Here is a 20889-nt window from a genome sequence, read left to right on the forward strand (position 1 = left end):
GTGACCCAGATGGGGCGTGGCCAAGGGACTCAGGCGGGAGGAGGCGCGGCGAGCGCTGATTGGTTCACGTGGCGAAGGGGCGGGGCTAAAGAAGCGGGGGCGGGCGCTGATTGGTTCACGTGACCAAAGCGGAATCGGGCGGGAAGGGGTGGAGGAGGGGAGGGACCGGAAGTGACGCGCGATGCGGAAGTGCCGCGGCGCAGCCCGGCTGGTGCCACCATGGCAGCGGCGGGAGGGGGCGGTGACGGCGACCCGGGACCCTCCGCAGGTCGGGGTGGGGGATAGGGGTGATGGGGGGGTGTCTGTGGAGCCTGGGAGGGCGGTAAGCGGGCTGGGGAGGCGATACGGGGGCTGTGGGGCGCCTGTGGGGCAGGCTGAGGGGCTCTAGGAGGGGATTGAGGGGGGCTGTGGTGGGTATGGGGCGGGTATGAGGGGGTCAGTGGGGGCTGGAGGGCAGATCAAGATGCCATAGGGTGAATTATGGGGGTCTGGGGGCGCCATGGGGCCATAGGGTGGATTAAGGGGGACTGGGGGCGCTATGGGGCAGACTGGGGGGGCTGTGGGGCAGATTAGGGCGTTGTAGGGTGAATTATGGGGGTCTGGGGGGGCTCTGGGGCCTGGGGTGGCGCTAGGGGGGCTGTGGGGCAGGCTGAGGGGCTCTAGGGGGGCTTGAGGGGGGCTGGGGGGAGGGTATAAGGGGCTACGGGGGGATTGAGGGGGGCTGTGGGGCAGCCTGGGGGCCCTATGGGGCAGATGAAGGTGCCACAGGGTGGATTAAGGGGGTCTGGGGTCGCTATGGGTCCGGGGGGGGGGCTAGGGGGGCTGAGGGGCTCTAGGATGGATTGAGGGGGGCTGGGGGGTGGATATAGGGGCCCTATGGGGCAGATAAAGGTGCCATAGGGTGGATTAAGGGGTTCTGGGGGCGCTGGGGGGCAGATAGAGGGGGGGTTGGGGGGGATTAATGGGGGCTGGGGGGTAGCTTGGGGGCCAGAAGGTGCTGAGATGATGCTCTTTGGTGCCCCAGGTTGCCTCTTTGGTAGCCAAACTTCCCTTTTCAGTAGCCACTGGGGGTGCTATGGGGCAGCCCCACTGATTCCTCCATTTCCCAGCCCCAGCGGGTGAAGTTGGGGAGGTTGGAGGTGCAGAAGGTGCTGAGATGAGGCTCTTTGGTGCCCCAGGGTGGCTCTTTGGTAGCCAAACTTCCCTTCTCAGTAGCCGCGGGTCCCGCTATGGGGCAGCCCCACTGCTCCCCCCATTTCCCACCCCCAGCGGGTGAAGTTGGGGAGGCTGGAGGTGCAGAAGGTGCTGAGATGAGGCTCTTTGGTGCCCCAGGTTGCCTTATTGGTAGCCAAACTTCACTTTTCGGTAGCCAAACTTCCCTTTTCGGTAGCCGCGGGTCCCGCTATGGGGCAGCTCCACTGATTCCTCCATTTCCCAGCCCCAGCGGGTGAAGCTGGGGACGTTGAAGGTGCAGAAGGTGCTGAGATGAGGCTCCTTGGTGGCCCAGGGTGGCTCTTTGGTGCCCCAGGGTGGCTCTTTGGTAGCCAAACTGCCCTTTTCGGTAGCCGTGGGTCCCGCTATGGGGCAGCCCCACTGATTTCTGGTTTTTTTCCCCCCCTACAGTGTCTCGGCGGGTGAAGTTCGGCAGCCTGGGGGTGCTGGTGCTGCAAAACGCCTCGCTGGTTCTCAGCATCCGCTACGTGCGCACGGCGCCCGGCGCCCGCTTCCTGCCCAGCACGGCCGTCGTCCTCGCCGAGGCCATCAAGGGCTCCGCCTGCCTCCTCCTCCTCCTCGCCCAGCACCGCGGTGACGCTGGGGACGCCGGGGAGAGGGATCTGGGGACGCGGGGAAAGTGGGGTGGGGGGCGTCGGGAGAGAGAAAATGGGGCGTTTGGGGGCACCGGGGCATGGGGAAAGGGGCGATGGGGGCATTTGGGGACACTGGGGGACAGGGAAAGGGACATTGGGGGACACTAGGATGCAGGGGAAGGGACATTGGGGACATTTGGGGACACTGAGGGACAGGGAAAGGGACGTTGGGGACATTTGGGGATTCTGGGATGCAAGGAGAGGGACATTGGCGGCATTTGGGGACATTGGGACACAGGGAAAGGGACATTGGGGGCATTTGGGGACACTGGGAGACAGGGAAAGGGACACTGGGGACATTTGGGGACATTGGAACACAGGAAAAGGGACAATGGGGGCATTTGGGGACATTGGGACATGGGGACAGGGACATTGAGGGCATTTGGGGACACTGGGGGACAGGGAAAGGGACATTGGGGGCATTTGGGGACTCTGGGATGCAGGAAAAGGGGCATTGGGGGCATTTGGGGACACTGGGACACAGGGAAAGGGACATTGGGGACATTTGGGGACACTGGGACACAGGGAAAGGGACATTGGGGGACACTAGGATGCAGGGAAAGGGACATTGGGGACTCTGGGGGACAGGGAAAGGGACATTGAGGACATTTGGGGACTCTGGGATGCAGGAAAAGGGATATTGGGGGCATTTGGGGACACTGGGATGCAGGAAAAGGGACATTGGGGGTATTTGGGGACACTGAGAGACAGGGAAAGGGATATTGGGGGACACTAGGATGCAGGGGAAGGGACATTGGCGGCATTTGGGGACATTGGGACACAGGGAGAGGGACATTGGGGGCATTTGGGGACATTGGGACACAGGAAAAGGGACATTGGGGGCATCTGGGGACACTGGGGCACAGGGAAAGGGACATTGGGGGCGTCTGGCGACATTGGGACGCAGGGACAGGGACATTGGGGACATTTGGGGACACTGGGACGCAGGGACAGGGACATTGGGGACATTTGGGGACACACGAACATGGGATAAAGGAGCCCTGGGGGCCACGAGGGGCCGTTGGGAGCGGGGGTGACGTCCCCGTGTCCCCTTAGGAAGCGTCCGGCAGGTGCTGGGGACGCTGCAGGGCCAGGGAGGGGACACGCTGCGCCTGGCCGTCCCCTCCCTCATCTACACCCTCCAGAACAACCTCCAGTACGTGGCCATCTCCAACCTGCCCGCCGCCACCTTCCAGGTGCGACCCGCGGGGACAGCGGGGGGGACGGGGGAACCCTTGGGGACGCTTGAGGACATCAGGGACTCTCGGGGACACACAGGAACCCTTGGGGACCCTTGAGGACCTTGGGGACCCAGAGGAACCCTTGGGGACGCTTGAGGGACATCAGGGACTCTCGGGGACACACAGGAACCCTTGAGGACCCTTGGGGACCCTTGGGGACCCAGAGGAACCCTTGGGGACACTTGAAGAACTCAGGGACCGTTGGGGACCCAGAGGAAGCTCTGAGGACCTTGAGGGACATCAGGGACCCTTGGGGACACAGGGAAACCCTTGAGGATTTTGGGGACACTCAAGGACCTCAGAGACCCTTGGGGACACTTGAGGACCTCAGGGATTCTTGGGGACGCAGAGGAACCCTTGAGGACCTTGAGGGACATCAGGGACCCCTGGGGACACAGAGGAATCTTTGGGGACACTTGAGGACTTCAGAGACTCTCGGGGACACAGAGGAACCCTTGAGGGACATCAGGGACCCTTGGAGACCTCGGGGACCCAGAGGAACCCTTGAGGACTTTGAGGGACATCAGGGACCCTTGGGGACACAGGAAAACCCTTGAGGACCCTGAGGGGCTTCAGAGACTCTTGGGGACACAGAGGAACCCTTGAGGATTTTGGGGACACTCAAGGACCTCAGAGACCCTCAGGGACACTTGAGGACGTCAGGGACTCTTGGGGACCCAGAGGAACCCTTGGGGATACTTGAGGACTTAAGTGATTCTTGGGGACCCAGAGGAACCCTTGAGGATCCTCGGGGACACTTGAGGACCTCAGGGACCCTTGGGGACTCTTGGAACCCAGAGGAACCCTTGGGACCTCAGGGACACAGAGGGATCTCAGAGCCCTTGGGGATCTTGTCCCCGTCATGGTGGTGGCTCCATCCTGGTGGCCACGTCCCCGTGGCGGTGGCCACATCTCCATGGTTCTGTCCCCATCCTGGTGGCCATGTCCCCATGGTGGTGGCCACGTCCCCATGGTTCTGTCCCCGTTCTGATGGCCACATCCTCATGGTGGTGGCCACATCCTCATGGTGGTGGTTACGTCCTGATGTCATCATCCCCATGGTGGTGGCCACATCCCCATGGCAGTAGTCACATCCCCATGGTGGTGGCCTCGTCCTGATCTCCTTGTCCCCATGGTGGTGGCCACATCCCCGTGGTGGTAGCCACATCCTCATGGTGGTGGCCACGTCCCCCTGGTTCTGTCGCCATCCTGATGTCCTCATCCCCATCCTGATGTCCTCATCCCCATCCTGATGTCCTCATCCCCATGGTGGTGGCCACGTCCCCCTGGTTCTGTCCCCATCCTGATGTTCTCATCCCTATGATGGTGGCCACATACCCCTGGTGGTGGCCACATCCTCATGGTGGTGGCCTCATCCTGATCTCCTTGTCCCCATGGTGGTGGCCACATCCTCATGGTGGTGGCCATGTCCCCATGGTTCTGTCCCCATCCTCATGTCCTCATCCCCATGGTGGTGGCCACATCCCCCTGGTTGTGTCCCCATCCTGGTGGCCACATCCCCATGGTTCTGTCCCCATGGCGGTGGCCACATCCCCGTGGCGGTGGCCCCGTCCCCACGGTGGTAGCCCCGTCCTCCCTGTTGCAGGTGACGTACCAGCTGAAGATCCTGACCACGGCCCTCTTCTCGGTGCTGCTGCTGGGCACGTCGCTCTCTCGCCTCCAGTGGTTCTCGCTGGGGCTGCTCTTCGCGGGGGTGGCCCTGGTGCAGGCCGAGCAGGCCCGCCCGGGCCCGGTGGCCGCGCCGGCTCCCTCGGAGGGGCCCCCCCAGAGCTACGCGTTGGGCTTGGCCGCCGTGGCCGCCTCCTGCCTCTCGTCGGGCTTCGCCGGCGTCTACTTCGAGCGCCTCTTGAAGACCAAAGGCGGCTCCATCTGGCTGCGCAACGTCCAGCTGGGCGCCGTGGGCACGGCCGTGGGCCTGGCCGCCATGGTGGCCGCCGAGGGCTCTTCGGTAGCCGCCTTGGGCTTCTTCTACGGCTACAACCCGGCCGTGTGGGCCGTGGTGGTGAACCAAGCGGCCGGCGGGCTCCTGGTGGCCGTGGTGGTTCGCTACGCGGACAACATCCTCAAGGGCTTCGCCACGGCGCTCTCCATCTTGGCTTCCACCTTGGCTTCCGTTCACCTCTTCGGCTTCCGCCCGCGAGCCCCGTTCCTGGCCGGCACCGCCATGGTCCTGGCCGCCGTCTACCTCTACGGGCGCCCACGGAGCCCCCGGCCCGAGCCCGGAGACGCCCGCCAGCCCCCCGCCGCGGCCCACAAGTCAGTCGAGGGGTGACGGGGACGGGGTGGAGGTGGCCACGGCCCCTCCTGGGGCTTCCTTGAGGGGTTCCAGGTGGCCACAGCCCCTCCTGGGGCTTCCTTGAGGGGTTCAAGGTGGCCACAATGCCCTCTGAGGGCTTCGTTGAGGGGTTCCAGGTGGCCACAGCCCCTCCTGGGGCTTCCTTGAGGGGTTCAAGGTGGCCACAATGCCCTCTGAGGGCTTCGTTGAGGGGTTCCAGGTGGCCACGACGCCCTCTGAGGGCTTCATTGAGGGGTTCAAGGTGGCCACGACGCACTCTGAGGGCTTTGTTGAGGGGTTCCAGGTGGCCACGATGCCCTCTGAGGACTTTGTTGAGGGTTTCCAGGTGGCCACGACCCCTTTTGGGGCTTCCTTGAGGGGTTCAAGGTGGCCACGACCCCCCCTGGGGCTTCCTTGAGGGGTTCCAGGTGGCCACGACTCCTCTGAGGGCTTCCTTGGGGGGTTCCAGGTGGCCACGACCCCTTCTGGGGCTTCGTTGAGGGGTTCCAGGTGGCCACGACTCCTCCTGGGACTTCGTTGAGGGGTTCCAGGTGGCCATGACGCCTTCTGAGGGCTTCATTGAGGGGTTCAAGGTGGCTGCGACCCCCTCTGAGGGCTTCGTTGAGGGGTTCCAGGTGGCCACGACCCCTCTGAGGGGTCAAAGCAATGAATGGAGAAAAGGGGGCGGGGCTTGAAGTGGCCACGCCCCCCGGCTCGATTCAGGAGGTTTGAGGTGGCCACGCCCCCTCTTAGCTCAAAGCATGAATGGGGAAGGAGGCGGGGCTTAAGGAGGCCACGCCCCCTACCGGAGGCGCCATTCAAGGGAGTTCGCGATGGCCACGCCCCCTCGTGTAGCGCGAATGGACTCATGGAGCGAGGGGGCGGGGCTTGCAGAGGCCACGCCCCCTCCCTGCGGCCCCCGGGGGCGTCACCTGGTGGTGGTGGGAGCCCATTAAAGCTCGTTAATGGGTACCGGGGCCTCATTAACCCTAATTAACTCGGGGAGGAGTGGGGAGGGGCCTCGCGACCTCGTTTAGCTGCTGGGGGAGGGGGTGAATTAATCTCATAATGGTGGATTGGGGCAGGGAGGGGGCGGCATGGGATCCATAGGGACCCCCCTCAGGCAGTATGGGATCCATAGGGCCCCCCCAGGGCTGTATGGGATCCATAGGTAACACCCCCAGGGCTGTATGGGATCCATAGGGCCCCCCAAGGCTGTACGGGATCCATAGGGACCCCCCCAAGGGCTGTACGGGATCCATAGGGCCCCACCTCAGGCAGTATGGGATCCATAGGGCACCCCCCCGCCCCAGGCTGTATGGGATCCATAGGCGCTGCCCTCAGCCCCGGGGTCTCTCTCTCTTCCAGGTCTCCCTCCAAGGACAAGGGCTCCTGATGGCACCAACCACCCCCCCCAGGGATGTATAGGATCCATATGGCCCCGCCCCCCACACCCCCCCAGGCCCTATAGGAACCTCGCCCCCCTCCCCAGACCCTATAGGGGCTGTATGGATCCCCCAGGTCCTATAGAGGCCATTCTTCCCGTTCCAGCCCTGTAGGAGCCATATGGACGCACCCCCTAGGCCCTATAGGATCCATATGGGATCTTTGAGTCCTATAGGAAACATATGGACCCCTTTGGGCACTATAGGAGTTGTACAGACTTTTTCCAGCTCTATAGGGACCGTTCCCCTTCCCCTAAATTCTATAGGAGCCCTATACTCTTATTCTGGGCCCTATAGAAGTCTTTCTCCCAGGCTCTATAGGAGCTGTATGGATTCTCCAGTTTCACAGAAAACATACAGGCTCCTCGGGCCTTATAGAATCCATATGGACTCTCTCCAGCCCTATAGAAACCATATGGATCGCCGACACCCTATAAAGGCTATATGAATCACCCCAACCTTATAGAAACCATTCCCCACTCCCTATAGAATCCATATGGAGCCCCCAGCCCTATAGGTACTCCTCCCCACTCCCTATAGGATCCATATGGACCCCCTCAGCCCTATAGGGACCACTCCCCACTCCCTATAGGATCCATATGGAGACCCCAGCCCTACAGCACCCCCCTTCCCCCCTCCATAGGGGCCCTGTTCCCCCTCCTCCTCCCCCCCAGTCGTGTCTAACACCGCTTTTGGGTTGAATTAAGCCAGTTTTGGTGCTCTCCTATAGATTCCGTAGGGATTGATTAATTGATCGATTGATTGGCAGGGACCCAACGCAACCTTTATTGGACCCTGAACCATAGAGCAAGGACTCCAGGTGGCCCAGAGAGACCCGGGGCTCAGGGGTGGGGGGAACATGGACCCCAAACCATAAAGCGGATCCTCCAGGTGGCCCAGAGAGGCCCAGGGCTGGGTTGGGGGGAACATGGACCCCAAACCATAGAGCGGGTCCTCCAGGCAGCCCTGAGAGGCCCAGGGCTGGGGGAAAATGGACCCCAAACCATAGAGCGGGTCCTCCAGGCGGCCCAGAGCGACCCAGGGTGGGGGCAGAGCGGCCGCTCGTTGGTGCCGCCATCGTTCCCAGTGCCTCCCAGTTCCCCTCAGAGGAGGCGGGAGAGCAGCCAGCAGCCCAGCGTCACCCAGTGACTGGCCCAGTGCAGCTCGGACCACTTGCGGATGGTGTAGGACATCCCGTAACCCTGGGGGAGGGGGTGAAATGATGAACTAGCCCCCCCGAAACCGGGAAAATAGGGGGGGGGGCGGTTTTGGGGTGAAAAGAGGCGATCTTGGGGTCCCACCTGCTCCTCGACGGCGTCGTCGGCCTCCACGTCGAAGAGGGCGCCCAGGTAGGAGAGGTGGAAGAGGGCGACGGCGCCCAGGGCTCCGTTCACACCCCGAACCCACAGCGTCTGTGGGGAGATGGGGGGGGGGGGCACCCCCAAAAAAAAACACGGATGGAGCCCAGGAACCCCCTTGAACCAGGAGCCTGAGACCCCAGGACCCCCCCCAGCACCCAGGACCACCCCCCTCAACCTTTGGGACCCCCCCAGGACCCCCCTCAGCACCCAGGACCAGCCCCCTCAACCTCTAGGACCCCCCCAGGACCCCCTCAGCACCCAAGACCCCCCCCTCAACCTCTAGGACCTCCCCCCAGGACCCTCCCTAGACCCACCTCAGCACCCAAGACACTCCCCCCCCCAAGACCCCCCCCCCCCAAAGGTCCCAGCACCTGGGACCCCCCAAAACCAGGACCCCTCGGCACCCAAGACCCCCCCTCAACACTCAGGAGCCGCCCTGGACCCCTCCCCCATGACCCAAGACCCCCCCCCAAACACCTAGGACGCCCCCCCCACAACCAGGACTCCTCAGCACCCAAGACCACCCCCCCCCAACCTCTAGGACCCCCCCCAGAACCCAGGACCACCTCCCTCGACCTCTAGACCCCCCCAGGACACCCCCCAACCTCTAGGACCCCCCCAGGACCTCCTCCCAGCACCCAGGACCCTCCCTAGACCCACCTCAGCACCCAAGCCCCCCCCCCCAGCACCTGGGACCCCCCCCAACCCAGGACCCCTCAGCACCTAAGCCCCGCCCCCCCAAGCCCCAGGAGCTCCCCCCCCCACTGACGTCCTTGTGGCGATGGGGGCAGCCGGGGGGGCAGCGCTTGGCGAGGACGCAGGCGTCGAAGGCCACAGCCAATTGCTGCCGCAGGGCTGGGGGCGCACACCCCGCCTCGTTAGCCGCCGCCCTCGTTAAAGCCCAACCCTTCATTAAGCCCCGAGCCCAAGCACCGGCCTCTCGTTAAACCCAGGGCCCCTCAAACCATCTCTCTCATTAAGCCCCAGCAGCTCGTGTTAAACCTCATCCTCTTATTAAACTCCTCGCTAAGCCCCATGTGCCCTCATTAAGCCACACCCCCTCATTAAGCAACACCCTCCTCATTAAGCCCCCTCCCTCATTAAGCCCCCTCCCTCATTAAGCCCCACCCTCCTCATTAAGCCCCACCCTCCTCATTAAGCCCCACCCTCCTCATTAAGCCCCGTCCCTCATTAAGCCCCGTCCCTCATTAAGCCCCGTCCCTCATTAAGCCCCGTCCCTCATTAAGCTCCACCCTCCTCATTAAGCTCCACCCTCCTCATTAAGCCACATCCCTCATTAAGCCCCATCCCCCATTAAGCCACACCCCCTCATTAAGCCCCATCCCCCATTAAGCTGCACCCCCCTCATTAAGCCTATCCCTAATTAAGCCACACCCCCTCATTAAACCACATCCCTCATTAGAGCCACACCCCCTCATTAAGCCACCCCATTAAGCCACCCCCTCATTAAGCCACACCCCCTCATTAAGCCACACCCCCTCATTAAGCCACACCTCCTCATCAAACTTACTGTCACTCATTAAGCCACCCCCTCATTAAGCTCCACCCCTCATTAAGCCACACCCCCTCATTAAGCCACACCCCCTCATTAAGCCACACCCCCTCATTAAACCCCACCCCTCATCAAACCCAGCCCCCCAAACCCCCTCCCTCATTAAACCCCGCCCCTCATTAGGCCCCAGCACCTTCTCATTAAGCCCCTCCCCTCTCATTAAGCCCTTCCTCACAGCCCCATAAGCCCTGTCAGTCATCCACAAGCCCCGCCCCAATCCCTAAGCCCCGCCCACAACACACAAGCCCCGCCCCTTAGTCCATAAAAACCAATAGGCAGTTATAGGCCACGCCCCTCACCCACAAGCCCCGCCCCCTCTTTAAGCCCCAAGCCCTGTCAATCATCCCAAGCCCCGCCCCCTCCTCCTCAGGCCCCGCCCCCCGAGGCCCCGCCCCTCACCGTGCTCGGCGTAGGTGATGAGGCCGAGGGAGAGCAGCACGGCCGCCAGGTGGAAGCTCAGGCCCTGGGGGGCACCATGTTTTGGGGGGCCCACAGGGGTTTGGGGGGTTCCAGAGGGGGGTTTGGAGGTTTTGGGGGGCCCAGAGGGGGTTTGGGGGTCCCAGAGGGGGTTTGGGGGTTTTGGGGGGCCCAGAGGAGGTTTTGAGCAGGGGATCAAGAAGTTTTGGGGGTCCCAGAGGGGTCTTGGGGGGTCCCAGAGGGGTCTTGGGGGGAGTCAGGAAGTTTTGGGGGGCCCAGAGGAGGTTTTGGGCAGGAGGTCAGGAAGTTTTGGGGGTCCCAGAGGGGTCTTGGGGGGTCCCAGAGGAGGTTTTAGAGGTGGTCATGAAGTTTTGGGGGTCCCAGAGGGCTTTTAGGGGTGGTCATGAAGTTTTGAGGGTCCCAGAGGGGGTTTTAGGGGGCCCAGAGGGGGTTTTAGGGGTCCCAGAGGGGGTTTTGGGCAGGGGGTCAGGGAATTTTGAGGGTCCCAGAGGGGTTTTGGGGGGCCCAGAGGGGGGTTTAGGGGGGGTCAGGAGGTTTTGGGGTCCCAGAAGGAGTTTTGGGGGTCCCAGAGGAGGTGTTGGGCAGGAGGTCAGGAAGTTTTCAGGGTCCCAGAGGGGGTTTCAGGCAGGGGGTCAGGAAGTTTTGGAGGTCCCAGAGGGGTTTTAGGGGTGGTCATGAAGTTTTGGGGGTCCCAGAGGAGGTTCTAGGGGAGGTCAGGAGGTTTTGGGGGTCCCAGAGGGGGTTTCTGGGGCGGTGAGGAGGTTTTTTGGGGGGTCAGGAGGTTTTGGGGGTCCCAGAGGGGGTTTCTGGGGCGGTAAGGAGGTTTTTTGGGGGGTCAGGAGGTTTTGGGGGGTCCCAGAGGGGGTTTTTGGGGGTCCCAGAGGGGGTTTTTGGGGTGGTCATGAAGTTTTGGGGGTCCCAGAGGGGGTTTCTGGGGGGGTCAGGAGGTTTCGGGGGTCCCAGAGAGGTTTTAGGGGGGGGTCAGGAGGTTTCGGGGGTCCCAGAGGAGGTTTTAGGGGGGGTCAGGAGGTTTTGGGGGTCCCAGAGGGTGTTTCTGGGGTGGCGAGGAGGTTTTTGGGGGTCCCAGAGGGCGTTCGGGGGGGGGTCAAGAGGTTTTTGGGGGTCCCCAGAGGAGGTTTTTTGGGGCTCACGTGGAGGAGGGCGCTGGCCGCGTAGGTTCCCAGCACGGCCGCGAAGGTTCCGAGGCGGCGAGCGGTCTGGAAAACATCTTTTTTTTTTGGGGGGGGGGGGGGGGGGTTAGTTTTGGGGTGTAGGGGGGGGTTATGACCCATCCCAGTGCTCCCAGTAGGGGCTCACAGGTGTGCAGCCAGCGGGACATGGGCAGGTTCCAGTTGGTCACCACGTCGGCCATGGAGCGCGGCAGCTCCACCCGCAGCGGCCGCGACACCGTCAGGTCCCTGGGAAAAGGGCAACCAGGTTTTTTTGGGGGGCCACCAAGTTTTTTTGGGCCCCCCCCCCAGTTTTTTTTGCACCCACGTTCGGTTTTCGGGGACCCCCCGTGTCCCCTCGCAGCCCTACGGGCTCCTGGGGGCCCTAAATCTCGCAGGAGCCTCCCCTCAAATATTGAGCCCCCCCCCAAATCCCTCAACCCCCCCCCCCCAACCATCAGGGCCCCCCAGAAACCCCAGGGCCCCCCCCCCCCCCGAACCTCAAGGTCCCCCCCAAAATCCTTGCGTCCTCTCCAAATTCGTGCATCCCTTTCAAACCCTGCGCCCCCCAGGGCCCCCAAAAAGCCTGGGGGTCCCCAAAAAGCCCAGGGGGTCCCCAAAAAAAGCCCAGGGCCCCCACCAGCGCAGGTTGTCGTGGGTGGGGGTGGCTCCCGAGCCGGCCAGGGTGGCCGTGGCCTCGGAGAGGAACGCCACGAAGAAGTTGCTGAAGTGGAAGGAGAGAGCGCTCTCGTAGGCCCGGAGCCACCTGAGGGGGAAAAAAAGGGGGTTCAGGGGGAAAAGGGGGGGTTCGGGGGATAAGGAGGTGAAAAAGAGGGGGGTTGGGGGGAAATAAAGGAGGTTTGGGGGGGGAAAGGGGTGAAAACGGGGGGGTTGGGGGGGAAAAAGAGTGAAAAAGTGGGGGGTTGAGGGGAAAAGGGGGTGAAAAAGGGGAGGTTTGGGGGGAAAAGGGGGTGAAAAAGGGGAGGTTTGGGGGAGAAAAGGTGAAAATGGGGGTTTGGAGAGAAAAAGAGTGAAAAAGTGGGGGGTTGGGGGGAAAACGGGGTGAAAAGAGGGGGTTTGGGGGGAAATAAAGGAGGTTTTGGGGGAAAAGAGGTGAAAACACGGGGGTTGGGGGGAAAAAGAGTGAAAAAGTGGGGGTTTGGGGTAAAAGGGAGTGAAAAAGGGGGGGTTGGGGGGAAAAGGGGGTGAAAAGAGGGGGTTTTGGGGAAAAGAGGTGAAAAAAGAGGGAGTTTGGGGGAAATAAAGGAGGGTTTGGGGGGAAAAGAGGTGAAAATGGGGGGGTTGGGGGAAAAAAGAGTGAAAAAGTGGGGGGTTGGGGGTAGAAGGAGAAGGGGTGAAAAAGTGGGGGGTTGGGGGAGAAAAGGGAGGGAAAGGTGGGGTTTGAAGGGAAAAGGGGGTGAAAAGGGGGGTTTGGGGGGAAAAGAGGTGAAAACGGGGTTTGGAGAGAAAAAGAGTGAAAAAGTGGGGGGTTGGGAGGAAAAGGGGGTGAAAAAGTGGGGGTTTGGGGGAAAAAGGAGGTGAAAAGAGGGGGTTTTGGGGAAAAGGGGGGTGAAAGGGGGGTTTGGGGGGAAAAGAGGTGAAAAAGAGGGGGTTTGGGGGAAAAGAGAAGATTTGAGGGAAAAAAGGGGGGGTTGGGGGAGAAAAGGGGGATTTGGGGAGAAAGAGATGAAAAAGAAGAGGTTTTGGGGGGAAAATGTGGGGTTTGTGGAGAAAAAGTGGGGGGTTGAGGGGAAAAAGGGGTGAAAAAGGGGGTTGGTGTGAAAAAGGGGGGGTTGGGGATGAGGAGGTGAAAAAGAGGGGGTTTGGGGGGAAATAAAGGAGATTTGGGGGGGAAAAAGAGGTGAAAATGGGGGGGTTGGGGGGAAAATGAGGGGGGTTGGGGAGAAAAAGGGGGTGTTGGGGGGATAAGGAAGGAAAAAGAGAGGGTTTGGGGGGGAAAAGTGGTGAAAAAGGGGGATTTGGGGGGAAAGGGGGGGTAAAAAGGGGGATTTAGGTGACACTCATGAGAGGGGGGCACCCCAATACCTCATGTCCCCCCTCCTTTCCCTCTATCCCCCCAACTCCCCGTGCCCCCCCATATCCCTGCCCCCCCCAATCCCCCCTGTGACCCCCAAAACCCCCCGTGCCCCCCCCCCCAAAATTCCTCTCTCACCTAGCGAAGACGCTCCTGGGGCAGCACCAAGGGAAGCAGAGACGTCAGTGTGAGGTTTTAGGGGTGCAAGGGGGGATTTTAGGGTTCAAGAGGTGGGTTTGGGGGTTCAGGGAGCTGATTTTGGGGTGCAGGAGGGGGATTTTGGGGTCTCATCAGCACAGAGCAGGAGGCAGGAGAAGAGGAAGAGGAGGGTGCGATCCCATTGGGGGTTGGTGGCAGGTTTTGGGGTGCAGGAGTGGGATTTGAGGGGGAATTTTGGGGTGCAGGGGGAGATTTTAGGGTTCAGTAGGTGGATTTTGGGGTGCAGGGAGCGGATTTTGGGGTCTCGCCAGCGCAGGGCAGGAGAAGAGAAAGAGGAGGGTGGGATCCCAGGGGAAGTTGAGGTGAATTTTGGGGTGCAGGAGGGGATTTTAGGGTGCAGGGGAATATTTTGGGGTGCGGGAGGTGGATTTGAGGGTGCAGGAGGTGGATTTTGGGGTGCAGGAGGTGGATTTTGGGGTCTTGCCAGCACAGGGCATGAAGAGGAGAGAGGAGGACGGGATCCCAGTGCGGGTCGGGGTGGATTTTGGGGGGCGGGGGGGGATTTTGGGGTGCAGGAGGTGGATTTTGGGGTGCAGGGGGTGGATTTGGGGGGTCTCACCGGCGCAGGGCGCGGGCGGCGTAGAGCGGGACGAGGCAGGAGAAGAGAAAAGGAGCGAGGCAGGTGGAGACGAGCAGGCAGAGCAGCGCCAGCCCCAGGCTCCGCAGCCCCTTCCGCGCCCAGGCCGCGCTCTGGAGGAGGGTTTAGGGGGGGTCAGGGGGGCCCCACCAACCCCCCCAAACCCCTCTCTATGTACCCCCAACCCCCCCTCTTTGTCCCCCTAAATCCCCTCATCGCACCCAAACCCCGCTTTGTACCCCGTAAATCACCCTCATCGCCTCCCAAACTCCTCAAATCGCCCTCAAATCCTCCTTCGTGCCCCCAAAATCCCCCTTCGTGTCCCCCAAAATCCCTCAATCCCCCCAAAAACCCCTCTGGACACCCCAAAATCCACCTCCTTCCCCCCCAAACCCCCTTCGTGTACCCCAAAGCCACCCCAAATCCCCCCGTTCCCCCCTCAAATCCACCCCTTGTCCCCCCGATCCACTCCGTTCCCCCCCAAATCCCAACTTGTACCCCAAAAACCATCCCTAAATCATTCCAAAGCCCCTGTGCTCCCCCCAATCTGCTTTGTGCCCCCCAAATCTCATCCAAACTCCTCAAATCGCCCCCAAATCCCCCCTTATCCCCCCTAAATCGCTCCACCCCCCCCGCAGTCCCCTTTGTGACCCCCAAATCCCCTCGAAAATCCTTGGACCCCCCTAAATCCCCTCGCAACTCCTCAAATCACCCCCAAATCCCCCTTGTCCCCCCCCAATGTCCCCTTGTCCCCCTCAAATCACCCAACACCCCCTTGTCCCCCCCAAATCCCCTCCAAACTCCTCAAATCACCCCAAATCTCCCCTTGTCCCCCCCAAATCCCCCCTTGTCTCCCCCAAATCACCCCAACCCCCCTTTGTGCCCCCCAAATCCCCTCCAAACTCCTCAAATCACCTCCAAATCCCCCCTTGTCTCCCCCAGATCACCCCTAAATCACCCAACCCTCCCCTCTTTGGCCCCTTAAATCTCCCCAAATCACCTCCAAACTCTTCAAATCACCCCCAAATCCCCCCTTGTCCCCCCCAAACTCCCCCTAAATCCACCCCAGACCCTCAAATCCCCCTGTCTCCCCCAAATCTTCCCTTGTCCCCCCCCAACTCCCCCCTAAATCCCTCCTTGCCCCCCAAATACTCCCTCAAATCACCCCTAAATCACCCCAACCCCCAAATCCCCCCCCAAATCCCCCCCAAACCCCTCAAATCCCCCCCTTGTCCCCCCCATACCAGGGGGGGCCCCTCGACGGCACGCAGATACGCCCCGAAAGGCTCCCAGGGTCCGAAGACGACGGAGCCCGGGAGCAGAGGTACCCCAAAACCTGGGCGGGGGACGGCTCAGCCGCGGCCCCCCGGGCCCCCCCCGGTCCAGGTCGAAGCCGAGCGACACCGCCTTCATCGCCACCACCATCTGGGCCCCTGAAACCCCCCGAAATCAGAGCAGGGAGCCCCAAAATCGGGGGTCTCCCCCCCCCTCCCCCTTTGAAGGGTCCCAGGCAGGCAGGGATGGGGGGACCCCACGGTTTGGGGGGGTCTCGGGGGGGTCAGAAAGGAAGAATCTCACCTCGCATCTTGTGCCAGGTGACCGTGTCCACCATGTGCAGCTCCCTAAGGGGCTCCCAGTTACTCCCAGTTCAAACCAGTGCTCCCCCAGTCGCTCCCAGCCCCCCAAATCCACTTCCCAGCACCCCCAACCCCTTCCCAGTGCCCCCAGTCCCCCCTTCTCAACCCCCAAACCCCTCTCACTGCCTCTCGATCTGCCCCAAACCCCCCTCAAGCCCCCCAAACCTCTCTCAATGCCCCCCCAATCTCTCCAACCCCCCCTCAATTGCCTCCAAGCCCCCCTCAATCCTCCTAAATCCCTCTCAATGCACCCCAATTTGCCCCAAATCCCTCTCAATGCCCCCAAACTCCCCTCAATCCTCCATAAACCCCTCTCAACGCCCCCCAATCTCCTCCAAACTCTCTCAATGCTCCCCAAACCCCTCTCAATGCCCCCCAATCACCTCCAATCCCCCCTCAATTGCCTCCGAGCCCCCTTCAATTGTCTCCAAGTCCCCCTCAATCCCTCCAAAAAACTCGCAATGTCATCTAAACACCCTCAATGCCCCCCAAACCCCTTGTAACGTCCCCCAATCTGCCCCAAACTCCCCTCAATCCCCCCAAATCTCTCTCAGTGCCCCCAAAACTCCCTCAATCCTCCATAAACCCCTCTCAACGCCCCCCAATCTCCTCCAAACCCTCTCAATGCCCCCCAAACCCCCTCAATCCTCCATAAACCCCTCTCAATGCTCCATAAACCCCTCTCAATCCTCCATAAACCTCTCTCAACGCTCCCCAATCTCCTCCAAACCCTCTCAACGCCCCCCAAACCCCTCTCAATGCCCCCAAACTCCCCTCAATTCTCCATAAACCCCTCTCAATCCTCCATAAACCCCTCTCAATCCTCCATAAACCCCTCTCAACGCCCCCCAATCTTCTCCAAACCCTCTCGATGCCCCCCAAACCCCTCTCAATGGCCCCCAATCACCTCCAATCCCCCCTCAGTTGCCTCCGAGCCCCCTTCAATTGCCTCCAAGTCCTCCTCAATCCCCCCAAACCCCTCTCAATGCCCCCCAAACCCCTCCAAACCCCACTCCATCACCTCCAACCCCCCTCAATTGCCTCCAAGGCCCCCTCAATCCCCCCAAACCCCTCTCAATGCCCCCCAAACCCCACTCCATCACCTCCAACCCCCCTCAATTACCTCCAAGCCCCCCTCAATCCCCCCAAAACCCCTCTCAATGCCCCCCAAACCCCACTCCATCACCTCCAACCCCCCTCAATTACCTCCAAGCCCCCCTCAATCCCCAAAACCCCCCTCAAGCCTCCATAAACCCCTCTCAACACCCCCCAATCTCCTCCAAACCCTCTCAATGCCCCCCAAACCCCTCTCAATGCCCCCCAAACCCCACTCCATCACCTCCAACCCCCCTCAATTGCCTCCAAGCCCCCCTCAATCCCCCAAAACCCCTCTCAATGCCCCCAAACCCTCCAAACACCACTCCATCACCTCCAAGCCCCCCTCAATCCCCCCAAAGCCCTCTCACTGCCCCCCAAACCCCTCTCAACGCCCCCCAATCTGCCCCAAACCCCTCTCAATCCCCCCGAAAACCCCCCCCAATCTGCCCCAGACCCCTCTCCCTGCCCCCCAGCCCCCCCCCCAATCCCCCCCCACCCCCCGTACCCCATGAGGAGGTAGCTGAGGGCAGCCAGGGCGAGGCAGAGCCCTCGCTGGGCCCTGGCGCGGCTGAGCAGGAGCGTGAGGGTGCAGAGAGCGCTCAGCAGGGCGACCCACAGCGCCTGCGCCCCGAAGAAGTGGTGCAGGGCCAGCAGCCCCCCCACCACCGCCCCCGCGTGCTTCCCCCCCCGCGGCAGCGCTGCGGGCACAGGGAGGGGGGTCAGCGGGGACCCCAAACCCCCTCCCCAGCCCCCCGCCTCCCCAAACCTCCCCCAACGCCCCCAAAAGCCCTCTATACCCCCCCCAAATCCCCCCTCGATACCCCCAAACCCCTCGAAAAGCCCCCAACCCTCTCCAATCCCGCCAGTTCCCCCCCTAAACTCCTCCCAAACCCACTAAATGCCCCCCAAATCCCTCTGTATCCCGCCAATCCCCCCAAAACCCCCTCCCAATTTCCCCTAAATGCTTCCCATGCCCCCCCAAACCCTTGCCAATCCCCTCAAACCCCTCTGAAAGCCCCCAAAACCCTCCACCCCTCTCTAATCCCCCCAGTCACCCCTAAACGTCTCCCATTCCCCTCCAAACCCCTTTCAATCCTCCCCAAACCCCTCTTAATGCCTCCCAATTCCCTCCCAGTCCCCCTAAACGTCTCCCATTCCCCTCCAAGCCCCTCTCAAGCCCCTCCAAGCCCCTCTCAATCCCCCAAAAAACCCTCTAAACCCCTCTTAATGCCTCCCAATCCCTTCCCAGTCCCCTCAATCCCCCCTAAATGTCTCCCAATCCCCCCCCAAACCCCTCTCAATCCCCTCCAAGCCCCTCTCAATCCCCCCAAACCCCTCTTAATGCCTCCCAATCCCCTCCCAGTCCCCCCAATCCCCCCTAAATGTCTCCCATTCCCCCCCAAACCCCTCTCAATCCCCTCCGAGCCCCTCTTAATGCCTCCCAATCTCCTCCCAGTCCCCCCAATCCCCCCTAAACGTCTCCCATTCCCCTCCAAACCCCTCTCAATCCCCTCCAAGCCCCTTTCAATCCCCCCCAAACCCCTCTTAATGCCTCCCAATTACCCCTAAATCTCTCCCAATCTCCTCCAAACCCCTCTCAATCCCCCCAAAAACCCTCCAAACCCCTCTTAATGCCTCCCAATCCCCTCCCAGTCCCCCCTAAATGCTTCCCACTCCCCTCCAAACTCCTCTCAAGCCCCTCCAAGCGCTTTTCAATCCCCCCAAAACCTTCTTAATGCCTCCCAATCCCCTCCCCACGCCCCCAATCCCCCCTAAATGTTTCCCATTCCCCCCCAAACCCCTCTCAATCCCCTCCAAGCCCCTTTCAATCCCCCCAAACCCCTCTTAATGCCTCCCAATCCCCTCCCAGTCCCCCAGTCCCCCCTGGACGTCTCCCATTCCCCTCCAGGCCCCTCTCAATCCCCTCCAAGCCTCCCTTAATGCCTCCCAATCTCCTCCCAGTCCCCCCAATCCCCCCTAAACGTCTCCCATTCCCCTCCAAACCCCTCTCAATCCCCTCCAACCCCCTTTCAATCCCGCCAAACCCCTCTTAATGCCTCCAATCCTCTCCCAGTCCCCCTAAATGTCTCCCATTCCCCTCCAAACCCCTCTCAATCCCCTCCAAGCCCCTCTCAATCCCCCCCAAACCCCTCTTAATGCCTCCCAGTCCCCCTAAACGTCTCCCATTCCCCCCCCAAACCCCTCTAACCCCCCCCAGCCCCGGGGAGCCCCCCGACTCACGCAGGCGGTGCAGCAGGCGCGCCCCGAGGCAGAGCAGCAGCAGCGGCCAGAGCTGCGCCAGCCCCTGCCGCGCCGTGGGCACCACGCAGCCCGGCACCACCTGAGCCGCAAACTCCCCGGCGGCAGCGCCGACATGGCGGCCTGCGGGGAAACGGGGGTTAGATGGGACCCAAGACCCCCCAGCTCCCGACAGGCTCCCCCAGGACCCACTGGTTTCTCTCCATCCCCTCCCAGTTCCCTAGACCCACTAGTTTCTCTCCATTCCCTCTTATTTCTCTCATACCCACTGGTTTCCCCCCATCCCCTCCCAGTTCCCCCAGTCCCACTGGTTCCCCCCATCCCCTCCCAGTTACCCCCAGTCCCACTGGTTTCCCCCATTCCCTCCCAGACCCCCAGTTCCCCCCATTCCCCCTTGTCCCTCGCTCCCCAGTTCCCTCCAGTCCCCCCAGTTCCCACCATTTCTCCCCATCCCCTCCATTCCTCCCAGTTCCTCCCAGTCTCCCCAGTTCCCTCCATCCCCTCCATTCATCCCAGTTCCCTCCCATTCCCCCATTCCTCCCAGTCTCCCCAGTTGCTCCCAGTCCTCCCAGTTCCCTTCATCTCCCCCATTCCTCCCAGTTGCTCCCAGTCTCCCCAGTTTTTTCCAGTCCTCCCAGTTCCCTCCATTCCCTCCATTCATCCCAGTCTCCCCAGTTCCCTCGAGTCCTCCCAGTTCCTCCCAGTCTCCCCAGTTCCTCCCAGTCCCCCCAGTACCCTTCATCTCCCCCATTCCTCCCAGTTCCTCCCAGTCTCCCCAGTTCCCTCCAGTCCCTCTATTCATCCCAGTCTCCCCAGCTCCCTCTAGTCCTCTCCAGTCTCCTCAGTTCCCTCCAGTCCTCCCAGTTCCCTTCATCTCCCCCATTCCTCCCAGTTGCTCCCAGTCTCCCCAGTTTTTTCCAGTCCTCCCAGTTCCCTCCATTCCCTCCATTCATCCCAGTCTCCCCAGTTCCCTCGAGTCCCCCAGTACCCTTCATCTCCCCCATTCCTCCCAGTTCCTCCCAGTCTCCCCAGTTCCCTCCAGTCCCTCTATTCATCCTAGTCTCCCCAGCTCCCTCTAGTCCTCCCAGTTCCCCCCAGTCTCCCCAGCTCCCTCCAGCCCCTCCATTCATCCCAGTCTCCCCAGTTCCCTCTAGTCCTCCCAGTCTCCCCAGTTCCCTCCAGTCCTCCCAGTTCCCTCCAGTCCCCCCAGTCCTCCCAGTCTCCCCAGTTCCCTCCAGTCCTCCCAGTTCCCTCCACCCCTCTCCATTCATCCCAGTTCCCCCCAGTCCCCCCAGTTCCCCCCAGTCCCCCTCGCCTCTCCCGGCGGCTCCGAGGCAGCGGGAGGGGGCGGGGCCTCCCCGGGGCCCAATCAGCGCTCTCGGCCCCGCCCCCCGCCCCCCGCTCCGCCCAATCAGCGCGCGGCGCGGCCTGACTGACGGGACCCGCGCGCGGGGACGGGGCGGGGCTTCCGCTCTGACCAACCAGAGCGCGGCGCGGGGCGGAATGGCGGGGGTGGGCGGGGCTTGTTGCCATGGTCGCAGGCGCGGGATCTGATTGGCCGCCCCGTGCGAGCGCGGCGACCAATCAGAGACGCGACGGGGAGCGTCGCCAGGGGGCGGGGCTTGTTGCTAGGAGCGGGTGATTGACAAGCGTCGCCGTTGCTAGGGGGCGGG

At 62.1% G+C, this 20889-nt stretch overlaps 2 protein-coding genes across 3 annotated transcripts; one reads left to right on the top strand and one right to left on the bottom strand.

Annotated features, from left to right (window-relative positions):
• The first annotated feature begins 188 nt into the window (after nt 1-188).
• SLC35A2 (solute carrier family 35 member A2) lies at nt 189-7602 on the top strand. Of its 2 annotated transcripts, none has more exons than XM_069882850.1 (5): nt 189-268; nt 1624-1806; nt 2925-3064; nt 4716-5386; nt 6774-7602. In XM_069882850.1, exons 1-5 carry the CDS (start codon nt 220-222, stop codon nt 6799-6801), a joined length of 1071 nt encoding a protein of 356 aa, XP_069738951.1. In that variant the 5' UTR covers nt 189-219; the 3' UTR covers nt 6802-7602. The 2 variants fall into 2 exon arrangements, with proteins under 2 accessions (XP_069738951.1, XP_069738952.1); XM_069882851.1 differs by lacking the exon at nt 6774-7602 and adding an exon at nt 5999-6377 and having other exon boundaries at nt 4716-5418.
• A 262-nt stretch (nt 7603-7864) lies between these two features.
• Nucleotides 7865-20749, bottom strand: PORCN (porcupine O-acyltransferase). The gene is given in 15 exon segments (XM_069882849.1): nt 7865-8052; nt 8152-8262; nt 8981-9066; nt 10184-10247; nt 11374-11450; nt 11540-11640; nt 12032-12157; nt 14205-14335; nt 15467-15543; nt 15546-15579; nt 15582-15655; nt 15801-15844; nt 17463-17655; nt 19199-19339; nt 20650-20749. Coding segments are annotated over 15 exon segments (1458 nt in total). The 3' UTR covers nt 7865-7953.
• Between the last annotated feature and the right edge of the window lie 140 nt (nt 20750-20889).

Source organism: Phaenicophaeus curvirostris, unplaced genomic scaffold (assembly GCF_032191515.1).
Source record: "Phaenicophaeus curvirostris isolate KB17595 unplaced genomic scaffold, BPBGC_Pcur_1.0 scaffold_370, whole genome shotgun sequence".
NCBI classification, from domain to species: Eukaryota; Metazoa; Chordata; class Aves; order Cuculiformes; family Cuculidae; genus Phaenicophaeus; species Phaenicophaeus curvirostris.

Bases quoted from the DNA above. Each gene is read 5' to 3' on its own strand.
- SLC35A2 (XM_069882850.1), top strand. From the start codon at position 220: ATGGCAGCGGCGGGAGGGGGCGGTGACGGCGACCCGGGACCCTCCGCA. The intron at 1,807-2,924 runs GTGACGCTGGGG...GTGTCCCCTTAG, and splicing joins CCTCCTCGCCCAGCACCGCG to GAAGCGTCCGGCAGGTGCTG. The intron at 5,387-6,773 runs GTCAGTCGAGGG...TCTCTCTTCCAG, and splicing joins CCCCCCGCCGCGGCCCACAA to GTCTCCCTCCAAGGACAAGG.